This window comes from Anastrepha obliqua, chromosome 2, assembly GCF_027943255.1.
Source record: "Anastrepha obliqua isolate idAnaObli1 chromosome 2, idAnaObli1_1.0, whole genome shotgun sequence".
Taxonomy (NCBI): Eukaryota; Metazoa; Arthropoda; class Insecta; order Diptera; family Tephritidae; genus Anastrepha; species Anastrepha obliqua.
The window spans coordinates 52,160,041-52,175,299 of NC_072893.1; the positions used below are offsets into that span (position 1 = coordinate 52,160,041).

General features: G+C 37.1%; 1 protein-coding gene across 2 annotated transcripts; it reads right to left on the reverse strand.

Moving 5' to 3' along the window:
* Positions 1–1,532: 1,532 nt before the first annotated feature.
* Positions 1,533–5,373, reverse strand: LOC129238614 (uncharacterized protein CG1552). Of its 2 annotated transcripts, none has more exons than XM_054873693.1 (3): positions 5,099–5,373; positions 2,073–2,187; positions 1,533–1,925 (listed from the first exon to the last, which is right to left on the reverse strand). In XM_054873693.1, exons 1-3 carry the CDS (start codon positions 5,229–5,231, stop codon positions 1,700–1,702), a joined length of 474 nt encoding a protein of 157 aa, XP_054729668.1. In that variant the 5' UTR covers positions 5,232–5,373; the 3' UTR covers positions 1,533–1,699. The 2 variants fall into 2 exon arrangements, with proteins under 2 accessions (XP_054729668.1, XP_054729667.1); XM_054873692.1 differs by having other exon boundaries at positions 2,034–2,187.
* Positions 5,374–15,259: the final 9,886 nt, after the last annotated feature.

Here is a 15,259-nt window from a genome sequence, read left to right on the forward strand (position 1 = left end):
AAAACGCAAAAAGTTGCATTTGGAGGCTTTATATTCATTTGCGCTTTCACAATTTAACACGCGGCACTTCGTTTTAATTAATTTGTTTGGTTTTAATCTCACAAATCTCAATACTACCAAGCCATTCACTGAATTTTCACAAAGATGCAATTTCTCCTACTTTTGTTTGTTTTGTTCGTTGTTTTGTATTGCGAAGGGAGCTGACGTCAGACTTGTCAAAATCGCGAAAAATAAAGTAACTGTTTTTTAATAGCGCCACCTTCACTACTCAGCTTAAAGGTTGGCATTAAAATGTTTAAAGATTTTATAATTTATGCGGTGATGAGACACCCTACTGTGCGCCTGTGTCTAGACAGTGTGTCCCCCAAAAAATCTGTAGGACCAAAGTAAAATTAATTACGCCCAATTTAAAGTAAGCGGTCTCAATAAACATCCAGTCATTCGAAGATTGTTGAGGGTACTAGATACTTGATTCAAGAATTTATGAAGATTTATGTAAGTACATAATCTGAGTGCCCAAGAAGCCATTAAATTTACTCTTTAAAAGCCATTGATGAGAAAATCATCCCAGAAGAAATCTAAGGGAAAGTGCAATGGCGTTGCTTGCAGATTTGCGGATTTCAAAATTCAAATTTTTCTTCGGATCTTAGGAGAACTTTTAATGCTTGGTTTTAATGAATGAAAGCATAGAGATCCAAATTTACATTTAAGTTCTTAGTTCAGTGAAGCTCTTTTCATTCTATTTTCAGTATTATTAAAAATATTTAAAAATAAATTAAATTAAAAACATTTCAAAATAATACTTTTAATCTTTGCTAGTAAAAAATAATGTTGGTTAGCACCTCACTGAAAGCCAAGCTGTCGATCCGCGTGCTTGAATTTGGACAGCCCTGGTATAGGTCACGACATATCACTGAAATGAGTGCACCGCGTAAGGCAAACAAACAAGCCAAGCTAAAACCCAAAAACAAAAACAAGAAAATTTTTTTTGAAGTAACCTTACAAGCGGGAAGTTGGTTATCAGATTTTTCTTGGAAGGAAATAATTGCCAAAAATTACACGTGGGTGGCCAAATGACTTCATTCCAGCTTATTTTTCTGACATGTATGTGCATGTGTGTGTGAAAAGTGATATATGTACGTGCTACAGTTGGAATGCTCTCATTGTAATTGCTAAAATGGCAAAAAAGAATGGAACTTAATTTATGCGCTTATACGGCCAAAATTCCACTGGTGGGCAGTACGTCGCGCCAGCGCCAACACCATGCCAACTTACGAGCTCCACACGCACATACTCGTATGTTTAGGTATGTGCCTGCGCATAAATGATATTTGCCGCCCGAACATGCGCATGCGCACCTCAAATGCACGCTAGATATGAGTCGTTGATAACCAATAATTAAGTCATAAAGTATATAAATCGAAGGTGTCATTGAATGAATCGAGTCCATTGAGATTGTTATCAATTAATTATTGGGGTTATCACGTGCGCATACGAATAAGTTGGAAACAACTTAAAAGACCACCGCATGATTTGATTATTTTTTAAGTATACAATATTTTTTTTCTTTTTATTTTATTCTCTTTAATTTAAATTTACTTTTAATAAAGCAAAGAATACGTAAACTCATTGCCACTTGGCACGCGCTCACTTTTTACACCATTCGATGGTGCGTGCACATCATTTTTGATTTCCATTCTTATCTAAAACTTAGATCATCCACATTGTAGTTGCCCAGGATCAAGTCTGACTGTGCTTGTTGGTGTTGCAAATTCAATAGCTTACGGTGCCTGTAATGCATTGTTTTCAAGCGTTGCATGCGACGCTTCAAATTGCAATAGACTGGACAGCAATCCGGAAAGGGTTTATACATCAGCTCCTCCTCATCGCCTTGCTCGCATTGTTCGGGTAATATATCCAGACAGCTAAATTGCAAATAAGTGATAGAAATAAATAAAGAAAAGCAAAAGGATATGGATTAGTGATATCACATTAGCAATATTGTGGGGAATGGTGCAACTACGAATATCTACTCGTTGGGTCTAGACATCTTTTCCACTACAAAAATAGACCTGGAACGTGGTACGATTTGATTATTCTCACAAAACAAATTCGCACACAAGCTGAGCAGCACTAGACGACGTGGCAGGAATTTCGATTGCTCCCACATGCAACGGCGATATGAACCTGAAAAATAAAAGTTTCTTTATTATAATTAAGTGCAGTAGGACAATTATATGCATACATATATAATATTATTATTTATTAGGAAAAATATATAGATATTAAACCTAATTGCTTATAAGAATGCAAGCTACAACGGGGAAAAAGAAATCCTCTATTTTTATTTTTTATTTTGCGTAAATGTTTTAAAACTGTTTTCTGGTCGACCTCTAGCTCCTGAGCGATGGTACGACTACTAACATGCCGGTCAACTTCGATTATTTCTGTGATTTTCAATGACGGACCTGTCTATGCGAGACGCATCATTAACATCAAAAATACCTGAACGGAATCGACGAAACCAAAATTGCACGCAATTAAGTGTTACAGTATCGGCACCATAAACACCATTCACAATTTCAGCGGACTGGATTGCATTTTCCCCTTTCATCATCATCAATAGCACCAGAGCCTTGTGCAGACCATTGTATCCACAACTATGGTTGTCCACTCCGATTGATCCGTAGCAGAGAGCCTTTCTAGTTTGCGATTCCTATTTTGCGCAAGTCGGCTGTGACCTCATCAATTTTTTTTTTTTTTGCTGACGGGGTTGGAGGTTTTCTTCCATATGAAAAAAATTTCGAGCATTTGCTACAGAGAGTCCAGTACTCGATATATAACCAATTTAAAAGGCCACAAATTTACTTCGGAAAATTATTTTTATTCAATTCAAAGTAAAAAATGTGTGAAAATAATACAAAATTAAGAATTAATTTACTTTTGCTCGATATGATCACCTCTTGCCTTGTCTATGGCCTTGAGACGGTCCAGAAACGAGTCGTAAGCTGCCCGAATGTGATTTGCAAGTATTTAGGCCCACTCGAGACTGGTGAATCTTTTAGTTCGGACCTTGCTCTCCAAAATGGCCCAAAGAGAATAACCCATTGGATTCATGGTTGGTGAGTTTGAGAGCCATTGTGTGGACGTTATGAAGTGTAGAACTTTGCGTTTTAGGCATTCTTGGTTCACTCGAGCTTTGTGAGACGGTGCCGATTCCTGTTGAAACGTCCATGGTTTGCGATCGAAATGTTTGTCTGCCCACGGCTTCTAAGCAACCTCCATAATACTTTTCGGATAATATTTCGCATTTACCTTGACGTCAGTCTCGATGAAAACGATTGGAGAGCGCCCATCTGCGCCCATTACAGCGGCCTAAACCATTACCTGTGGCGGGTACCGCCTCCTGGCGGCCAATCGATGACTCAAATTCTCGTATGAACGGTCGGTCAAATAAACCCTAACATTTTGGGAATTTACGAATTGCTCAATTTGAAAATTTGTCTCATTAGAGAGCACATGCTCGGAAATTGACCGCTTTCGGCCAAGCAAAGCAACTCCTTCGCTCTCTCAAGTCTGACTTGTTGCTGCTTTGGTGTGAGATCATGCGCCTTTTGGATCTTGTAAGGCTTGACTTTGAGATCATTTTTCAGTAAGCGGCGGATCCTACGGTCAGATATTTTCAGTTCTTTTGCAATTTGATTGGCACTTCCTCGGGGATTTCGCTCAAGTCGCTTCTTCACTTTTTGAATCATTTAAAGTGACGTTACAGTCTTTTGATGACCAGCTCCGTGACATTTCGCGATGATACCAGTGTCATTGTAACGAGTAATGGTGCGATAAAGAAAAACTTTATTTACTTTAAGGTGCTCGAGCTCACGAACAATCGCTGGTTGTGATTTTCCAGCCAAATATAATAAATTCATTACTGATTTTCTTTTTTCACTTCGAGTAACGGAAAAAAATACAAACGCCCTCCAGAAAAAGAAAAAACATTTTCAATTGCACCAAATTTCAGTGGGATATAAAACTGCATACTCGAAAATTTTTTTAAAATTCTGATTGAAAAATGAGAAATTTTGATGATTTGTGGTTTTTTTTTAATGTGCGCAAAATTTACAATTTGAATTTATGTACATGGTTTTTGTGGTAGAATGTACTTAAAAAAATTATTAAAATTAAATAATAAAACCAATAAATTGTCAAAACTTTTCAATAAGTCTTAGTGCTATAGTTATTTAGCACAGTGTATGTAACTGGAAGGTCTCTCGGATACAGTAGAATGATAAACCACTTTTCTATTGCCAGGTCCAAGGACTTTCCGAGAACTATTTTATCCGCTTTTACACATCGACTCATCTTACAAATATTCATTCATTTTCGAAAATTTCACATTCGATTTTCACACATTTGCGACTTCATTTATTTACATAAAACAGCTGAATATCACCTTGGATTACTTTAACCTCCGCACTTCATCTTATCAGCGAAAATATATTATTATCTTGGCTCTTTCGCAAAGAATAAAATTTGGATTGCGCCATTTAGATGGTCTACCGGAATTTTCCCTTCGAGAAATAACTCGACCAGCAAACTTTTCACGAAATAACAAGATTTCTATTCCTGGTTTTTTATATCCTGTTGAAAATGAAATGCCGTTTCTTGCCATAAAAGTATTTCCTAAGTAAGCCACCATTCACGGTGACATGCACTTCATTTCCAAATGAAAATGTTTATCCTATAACGGCAAACTTTCCCCTTTGTGGGTTTTTATTGGTGCATTGACGTCAAATGTATGTAAGTATTAAACTAAGAATTGCCAGCGAGGAAATGTTGTATTTTCGAGCAAATGCAGTATAAAGTGTCACCAATATTTTAACCATTTCAGTGTTTTACAAAATTTGAAAATTCGGCTATTTCCATAGGTAATACAGTCCCATTTTCATTATTGACTGTATAGTATACATACATATATTTATGCTAAGTACTCAAACGAGCGCCTGATTATTTTAGATTATTTTAAAATTTATTTTACTTTTTTATCATTTTATTTTGTTTTTTGTATTTTGCAAAACTTTAATTTCTTCAATCTACTTACGCAACACAGAATTCCTGTCATCTTCCTCGCTAGAATCCACCTGTCGGCTGTTATAGTGTCGCATGTGATATTGACCAAAGGCAGCACAAGCGCCAAGGAACATTAAAATTAGTAAACAACTAAAATATTTCATCTTTTTGAAGAAATTAACGAAACTTTAAACTTTATTTTATTATAAAAAGCGAACTCTTCCCAAGGTCTTTTTCGTTTTCAGTATGAACAGCGTCTGATGAGTGCCATCCGCGCGTGTTACCCAAAACGCACTAAATTTACACGGTCCACAGAATAATGATCGCCTTGATTCATGTATTCATTCATACATTGCATAAAAGTATAAATTTATGTACACTGTAAAAAAAGCAAAAGTGCTCTAAACAGCCTGAAACGCAATGGTCAGCAGAGTGGCAAACAGACCGGAGGAATGATGGCTTCGACTTAAGCTTGACGAAGCTTTATTGATGTCAGATATCTAATTTACTTGTATTATCAGAGTTTAAATGATAATAATTGTTAAGATTAGCTTGGAATCAATTCTTGTTAAGGGATTCGGGGTAGTCAGATACCGGAAAAAATGATGATTTTCAATAAATTTTTTTGGTAGACAATTGCTTTATTTTTCAAAAATAAAAACATAGCATTAATACATCCATTCGACTTGACTTTATTTCAAAAAAAAAAATTAATAATTGTAAAAGTTGTCGCTGTTTGAATGGAGCCCGTTTCTCCAGAAGTCCCTTGCGGTGACCATCACAAGTCCTTGGAGATTCATCTAAAATCAATCGGACAACAGAAATTAGTTTTATTAATAGATAATCTTGTGCCTGATCGAAGCGTTTTTTTTTTTAATTAACAATATGGCGGCCTCAGGAAATATTTTTCAGATTTTCGAGAAAAAACCGACAATTAATTGTAAAAAAAAATCGAAATTTTTGAAAAAAAAATCTTTCGATCAGGCTCGAGTTTTTTACATCTTTCAAAAGCAGTATAAATAAAAAAAAAATTAATAATTGGCGCGTACACTTCTGTTACGTGTTTGGCCGAGCCCCTCCTCCTATTTGTGGTGTGCGTCTTGATGTTGTTTCACAAATGGAGGGACCTACAGTTTCAAGCCGACTCCGAACGGCAGATATTTTTATGAGGAGCTTTTTCATGGCAGAAATACACTCGGAGGTTTGCCATTGCCTGCCGAGGGGCGACCGCTATTAGAAAAATGTTTTTATTAATTTTGCTTTGACCGAGTTTTGAACCAACGACCTCTCTGTGAATTCCGAATGGTAATCACGCACCAACCCATTCGGCTACGGCGACCAAAAGCAGTATACATTTTATTGAAATCTACCAAGCGGTTTTTAAGTTACAGTGATCACCAGTTCAAAAAGCCTAGTTTTGAGAAAAAACGCATTTAAAGTTTTGCTATCGAGCTCCGGAGCGCTTTTTGATAATTGTTGAAAAACTCGAAAAGTATTTGTCGGATTCACTTCAAATTCTCGCATAATATTTTTAAGATATTATACTTTAAGAAAATGCAAAAAAAATCAATTTTTTGAAAATTCTTACTACCCCTAACCCCTTAAGTATACATTTGCTAACATATATTATTAAATTTACATACATTTGCAATGGAATAAACGTAAAAAATGTTGCATTTGTTTAAAGAAAAGCTAAAAGTTCAAATGAAGTGAAAAGATACCTTTTTTAATTAAAATCATTTCAAACCAGAAGCCATGGGTTTCCTACAAAACTTTTTCTTAGATTTAAGCACAGAATTGAAAATATCACCCCTTTGACCCACCCTAATACATTTACATACATAAGGATGCTACATAGTGACACTAATCAAGAAACGGGGCTCCGTTTGAAGCTACCGCAGGAAATTCGCGAACTCCATCTATTTAGAAGTGCTGCTCATCTTTGAACCAAGTTTATATTTCTTTAAACCAGATTTTGATAAAAAAAGTAATAATAAAGTAGCTATGACTCGTTAATACAGCTCGTATTTTGTTATTTTTTCTTAAAATTTTTTAAATATTCATCAAGATTTTTTTCCCATATTCGAGAACAATAGGGTTGTCTACAATTCGGCGGCGAAGAGTCTAAACAAATTTTGTGATTAAAAAGGAATTGAAAGAATTGCTATATAAAGTATACAAAATGATGTCTTACCGTTTCGTAACGTCTTTTAGAGAGATACAAGCAATTAATCTGAACTGCACGTCATCCGATTTTTTAAGAGTGGGTGCACAGATTTTTGAATACGTGGATAATTTTTGCTACTTGGGATGTACGATCGTTGCAGATGGAGGAAGTGAGACTGACGTTGAAAGCAGAATTACCAAAGTCAAGACAAAACGTGGAAGGTCACCACAATGATCACAATGATCCTTATAATGTGAATTTTCCAGCTTCGAACTATATCAAACACCGAATTACTGAGGAAGCCTAGTCAATCCTCAGAAGGAAATGACAATGGATTGACCACACCCACGAACCACCTAACGCCGTTCAAAGGAGCGCTTATTTTCCTTTATTTTTTTTACTTTTATTTGCATAAAACTTGGAATGAACATAGAGCCCTTGCACAAAACCATGTTCGATAGTGAAGAGGAGTTACTGATGCCCAGTGCTTCAGCTAGGAGTTTGAGGATTGTATAATATATAACTACATATAAATGTTATTATAGAGAGAGAGGCCAGATGCGTCGCATTTTCTGCACTTTCTTGAACTAACCCCTAGAAGAGGTTTTCTTTTTCTACCTTTTTGATAGACTGACAACAATCGGCGACTGAAAACTTAGCACGACAATATGTCCTACTCTACTTTGTCTTCACAACGCAGTGGATGATGTTCTCGTCCTAAAGAGTAAATCATTCTGGAGTTGTGTAAGAGCGACTCTGTCAAAACAATATTATGATTAGGATTTCAAGGTAACATCATTTTATTTTTACTCGATTCCTGAGTGAATTAGAAGATCTAAGTTCGATTTCATATTTCTGGCTATATAAATGAAGGAAATTGTCGCCACTGAGGCTTTGTTAACCGGAAGCTTGGACCATTTGGGAAACAATTTAAAATTAAACTTTCTATTCCATAATCCAACATCCTGTACTTTTTTGACCTGTTGATCTGCTTACACCCTTTTTGGGACCTCCTCCCATGACAGAAATACACTCGTACAGGTTTGCCATTGCCTGCCGAAGGGTGACAGCTATTAGAAAAAAACGGAAAGGAAATACAATAAAGTTGTTGTTGTTGTTGTACCTGTAATACAAGCCCTGTCAATGTAAGGTATATCACCCGTCGTCTTCGTCTAGTTCATCTAAAGGTAGGCCCAGGAAAATGCTGTTTCGACAGGTTGGGTCCAGAGGAAGAGGGGAGTTAGATCAGTAGGTTTTAAGGGGTATGTGAAAAGGTGGTTATTGTCGTGCTGGACATATGTTTGGTATGTCGGGATCAATTCTGGATAAGTAGAAGTTTAACCTGCTACAATATCCAGAACGTAAGTGTCCCAGTGTTACGCTGGTCTCACGGTGAAGCTGGAGCTCTTCATCTGCTGCTAATTAACTGTTCTAAAAGTGACACTTCATGATTGAGCCTCTCTGTGTTCCCTGATTAGGGACAGCGTTGAATTGAGTTGCTATGATAAGGGTCCCTGAGATAGTAGTCCCAAATAAAGTCATTACCGAGCACTTCAAGCAGTTGCCCGGTTGGACAAAATTATCTGCAAGGTGGCGCAAAATTAGTCACCCTATCGGAATATGTATAATTTGTGCAAACTAGACAGCTGCAGTATACAAACGAGACAAGCAATGGAGGGCGTAAAAGTCACAATAAAGATTTCCATTACTCAGAATTTTTATTTTTATTTTTTTTTTTTAAACGTATTCAAAAACAAAATTGGATGATTAAGTTTGTGCCATCTTGTCTAAAGTCTACGAGGGGGTCAATAAGTCCGTGACTTTTGGAATGAAACATAGACTTTTTGATAAGTAAATCATTTTATTTTTCAACGTAGTCTCCTTTGAGTTCTATACACTTTGTCCAACGCTTCTCCAATTTTTGTATCCCTTCCAAAAAATGTGATTTATCGAGGTCCTCAAAATATAGTAAGCTTTTGTTTGCGAGATGACATCATCATTGGAGTCAAATCTTTTTCCACCAAGCCATTTCTTCAGGTTTGGGAACAAGAAGTAGTCACTCGGAGCCAAACCTGGAGAATAGGGCGGATGAGGGAGAAATTCATAGCCCAATTCATGGATTTTTGCCATGGCAACTGCACAAGTGTGCACCCTTGCATTGTCTTGGTGGAAAAGAACTTTTTTCTTGGCCAAATGAGGTCGGTTTTTTTTCAAATCGTTATTGAATCGGTCCAATAAGTTGGCATAATATTCCTCATTGATTGTTTTTCCCTTTTGAAGGTAGTCAATGTGGATTATCCCGCGTGCATCCCAAAAAACAGTCGCCATAACTTTATTAGCTGACAAACCCACCTTGGCCTTCTTTGGCGCCGATTCACCCTTAGAAACCCACTGTTTCGACTGTTGTTTGGTCTCTGGTGTGTGGTGATGGATCCATGTTTCGTCCACGGTTACAAAATGGCGCAAAAACTTCTTCCATATTGCGATTAAACAACGCCAAACTTTCCTGTGAAGTTGTTACACGATTGCGTTTGTGGCCGACTGTGAGAAACCCCGCGGCACCCATCTTGCGGAAAGCTTTCTCATGCCCAAGTGATCATTCAAAATTGAAACCACTGAACCATGCGAGATCCCTTCGGCTTCCACAATCTCTCGCACTTTCAATATTCGGTCGGACAATACCATATCGTGAATTTTTTCGATTGTTTCGGGTGTAGAGACCTCAACTGGGCGTCCAGGATGTTCGGCATCTTCAGTGCTTGTACGGCCACAACGAAATTCAGTAAACCACTTTTTTACCATTGAAATCGATGGTGCAGAGTCCCTATAGTATTTATCAAGCTTAGCTTTGGTCTCGGTAATAGTTTTTTTCGAAAAAAATAATAATAATAAATAATAATAATAAAATAAATTATTAAGCACACGAAATTCAGTTTTTTCCATTTTCTCCTCAAATTACTGGGTAGTCTGATAAAAGTAGCTGTAAAACAGAAACTAACTGACTCAGCACGTTCAAATTTTGACAGGAGTCAACTGACAGATGCCTGTTGACAGGAGCAGTATTTCTTTTTCAGTAAAGAGGTCAGAAATACAAAAAGTCACGGACTTATTGACCCGCCCTCGTAAATTCAGCCCATCGGCTCTGCAAATAATAATTTAAATATAAAAGAATGATTTTAGTGTATGTATATATTAAAAAAAAAAACATTGCGAGCATTCCTTTCATGGAGAAAATGCACAAGACTGCCAGTCGAAAACTAAAACAAAACTGTCACAAATCACTGCAATTTTTAACCCACTTCTAACTTGAACTTTATTATGTTAATTTAATGGGCTATAAAACTGCGAAGGCCACCGTAGCCGAATGAGTTGGTGCGTGACTACGATTCGGAATTCAGAGAGAACCTAGGTTCGAATCTCGGTGAAACACCAAAATGAAGAAAAAGTTTTTTCGGCTTGAGTCGGCTTGAAACTGTAGGTCAGAAATAGGAGGAGGAGCTCGGCCAAACACCCAAAAATAATGTACGACGGTAATGTAAGGAATACCCGCTGCATTAAGAAAACAGCATTTTTCGAGAAATTCTGGGAAAAATGTTGGAAATTTTGAAAAATATATTTTAAGCCTCCGTAGGACATCTTTTTTAAATAATTCGGTAGGGCACTCGGATCTGGTCTTTTTTTGTCCTGTTTGATGATCATTTTTGAAAGGTTATATTCTTAAATCGATAGAAAATTAGTTTTTTAGATACCTACCTGGAAACTCAAGCTAATATATAATAGAAATATGTCAAATTTAAGTCCAAAATCGAAAAAGTCAATCCAGAAAAGCCGGAATTTATATGGTTTTTGTAGGAAACTGAACTATATCTTCGTAAAAAAAATTAAAATTAAATAAGAAACAAATAAATTGTCACAACTTGTCAATAGAGGCGTATGCAATAGTTATTTAATGCACTACAGTTACAGTTTGTAAATTAAAAAAAAAAAAAATTAGCCGATAGCCCTGGTAGCTAGAACTTTTATCTTAGATTAATCTATAATTTTAATTATATTTTAATAAATAATAATAATAATAATAATAAAAAAAATATTCTTAATTTGTAACTTTTTTGATTCTCTCTGTGTTCGCACACTTTAGCAATCCACTTATTATGTTATTGTTATACTTGTGTCATTGTCGCTTTTGATTAATACAACTAAGTATTTATTGTTATTGTTGATGTTGAATTGCACTAAACTAAGCTGATCTCAACGCAATTCAGTGATTTACCTAATGAACCCCTGCCACCCGAAGTGGATCAACGCCATTTGAAAAAATCACTAGATGCATAATATTGTTGCTGTTGTTGGTCAGCGTTGAATTTGCATGAATTTTTACTTGTTTAAAAATGTTTTTTAAAAAGCTAATTGAAATCATTTTCAATGAAAATACTTTTTTCGGTAGACTGGAAATATTCCTTGAAAACTAAATATATCAAGAGAATAAGAAATCGGTTAAAGGTTTTAGAAACAACACAAAATGCACATGAGACTTGTCAGGTATGATTTAGATTATGTCAAAAAAGTACCGGGAATTGTTCAATTAAGCGCAAAATATTTGCTTAATCATCAAAATTTATTTTGTCGCCTTCAAAATAGGCTCCATTCGAAGCAATACAAAGCACTTTTTAAACGGGTTTGAAGAGATCTTCTGCAGCTTCTTCAGCGAATTCTCCTTAATGGCCTCCTCTATAGACTTAAAGCGGCGTCTGCGGAGTGGCAATTTAAGTTTTGGGAAGAGGAAAAAGTCACAGGGAACTAAATTCGGTGAATACGGTGGTTGTTCCATGATATTTGTCGAGTTTTTGTTCCAAAAAGTGTTCACAATATGAGCCTTGTGAGACGGTGCGTTATCAAGGTGCAAGATCCATGAGTTTCCTATTCACAAATTGGGCCGTTTCCTATGCACATTTTCCCTCAGACGTCGCACAACTTCCAAATAATATTCTTGATTTTCCGTAGAACCATTTGGAACGAATTGCGAGTGCACAAAACACCATGATAATCAAAGAAAACGAGTAGCATGACTTTCACTTTTGACCGACTTTGAGGTGGCTTTTTGGGTTTCGGCTCATGCGGATAGTGACCTTTAGCCGCCTGTTGACTGGTTTGGATGTCGAATTCATTTACTCACGTCTCATTACCTGTTATAACTGTTGTGATGCGCTGGATAAACGTTGGGTCCGCATTCATTTGTCACTTGCTCAAGCATGTCTTGAGCCGCCTTCTTTTGATGTATTTTTTGAAAGAAATCCAACTCTTTTCGAACGAGTCGAGCAGCCACGCGTCCTATGCTCAATTGATGGTGTAAAATGTGGCGAATTGATTTGTGAGACACGCTAAGGTGACGAGCTACCTCTCTCAAACTTAAATGACGGTTTTCAAGCACCATTTCCCTGACGTTGTCGACGGTTTCATCCGTTGAAGACGTTGATAGGCGACCAGATAGGAGCAAATCTTCCACGACTTCACGGCCTTCTGCGAAGGCCTTATAAAGCACACTTGCCATAGGCTTTTTGCAACATTTTCAACGATTCGGCACACGAAATTCCGTTCAAAACACAAAATTTAGAACAAATTCTTTGCTCGATATTTTTATCCATAGTGAAAATCGCAGAACATACCTGCGGTCGACTGATATAATTAAATGCCAAAAACAAGCTAATTGACAGATCACTTGACGCTCCAACTCTGCGGCACTATAGAGGGCAGTTGTACCAACATTCCAGCAAAAAAAATTTAGACATTTTTAAATGAACAATTCCTGATACTTTTTTGACAGAATGTAGTTTATTCAAATTTTTTTTATACATATGCATATGTATGTATATAACTGAGGTCTTTTCCATTTAACAGTAACTGCGACACATAATATATGCAGCTTATCTTAATTCACCATATGAGTTCTTGCCCAAGGTCGTCTGTGTAATAAATGACAGGTATTTATCATAATCAATGTTGTTAAGGGCTACTTTATGTTCACATATACATATGTATATGCATGTACATATGTGTGTGTATAGAGTCATTTATTAGCCAGCAGCTTGTTCTGCTTCCTTTGACTCAAAAAGGTAAGCAACGGCTCACCAGAAAGCGGCGCCAGTGTCCAAAGCCATTGGTTCGTTGGTTATATCGTACGATATATCATTTTCCCAGACTTGAATCTCAAGTTTTTTTTGTTGTTCTAACATCATAAAATATTCCTCATAAATTTATGGGAAATACTGCTGAGGGCCCGATATACATCCGACTGTCTTGGGAACAACAATTTAACTTATTCACTCGTTCATAGTATCTTGGGATTTGTACGGGCAAATTCAAGGCTCATTAGCTTGTTTTACGTTTTTTTCTATCAAGACGAGTGGCAATTTTCCATCCAATTCTAAGTTGTTTCCTTGACGACGGCATCTTGATTATGGGATTGCTTCTCAATTTGACAAGTCGTACGTAAATATAAGCAAATTGAAAGATAAAACTTGTCGTTGAAAACCTTCAAACAAATAGTGATCAGTCACAAATAGTGATCGACAGAAGGTTCAATTTTAAAAAGAATCTGGAATACGCAAACTCCAAATCTGCAAAATCCTGCGCGGCTTTATCGCAACTGCTGGCCAATGTGGGTGGACCAAGGCAATAAATGAGAGCATTGTTAGCAAGCGTCTGCAACTCGATCCTGTTTTACGCAATGGAAGTATGGGGCGACGTAGTAAAAAATCCCAGCTACTTGAGACAGGCTAAACGGGTGTACAGATTATGCAATGTCAGAATCATTAGAGGCTATAGGACCATATCTGATGAAGCAGCGGGAGAAATAGCAGGCAGAATCCTCCTCGATATAAAGGTAAAATGCATGAAACTAAAGTACCAGCATACAAAAAACGCGTGGGTATCTGGTGACAAAGCCTCACTGAGGGACGCCCTACAGAGGATCGACGATACCGCTCTGCAAAACTGGCAGACCAAATGGAACAATAGTGGAAAGGGAAGAACCACTTTCACTATGCTCCTCGACACACAGAAATGGATCCGGAGAACACATGGAAACGTTACCTTCATGCTGGCACAGTTTTTAACTGGGCATCGCTGTTTCAGGCAGTATTTGTACAAATACAAGCACACAGACTCCCCATTTTGCCTATACTGCCAAGAAAAACATTAAACGCCTGAGCATGCCCTGTTAGAATGCTCTAGATTTGATGGGGAACGAAGCATGTGGCGCTCAAATATCGGCGAGAGCATGACAGCTGCTAGCCTTGTACAATATATGCTAGAATCTGAAGAAACGTGGAACTATGGTTGTAACGTAGTCTCAATTATGCAAACTGAGACATGATGCAACGAACGCAGTCAAATGAGTGAATAAACACATCCTGTCTCCTCGAAGGAATATCTTAACTGTTAATACCGAGGGGAAAAAAGAAAAACATCGAGGCGATGGGGAATATCGAATATCGCATGTGAGTCGGGCATACGTATGAGTCGGCTCATAGGTATCTTTCGAAGGTTCCACTTCCAAGGTCCGCATACCAAAAAAAAACAAAAATGAACGTGTAAATGCGTAATAATAGTCGCACCAGACAGGCTGTGTGTGCGCTACAGAGGATAATTTCATGTTCAGTTCCAGTGGGACAACTCTAAGAATAAAGTTCTGGAAATATGACAGTCATACAGTGCTTCACCTCAAAATATCTGTCTTTTCTGTTTATTTATGTTGTTCATTATAAGAAATATATTCAGTGGCTCAATAAAGAACTCGGATATACAGTCTGTGTCAGAAGAAAATAAACGGTTTTTTTCTTGTAACTTCAAGATATATTTCGTTCTGCTTTTTGTTGCAGGGTTACGACGCCAGTGCTAACTCAGGATAGTGTCGTTCGAAACTTTTCCGTAAACACAACCAAACAAAAATGAGGTAGAGGTACACGAAGCGTTTCGAGGCGGTATTTTTATGCAAGCATTCGAAAGGGCCGAAATTATCTTACGCCA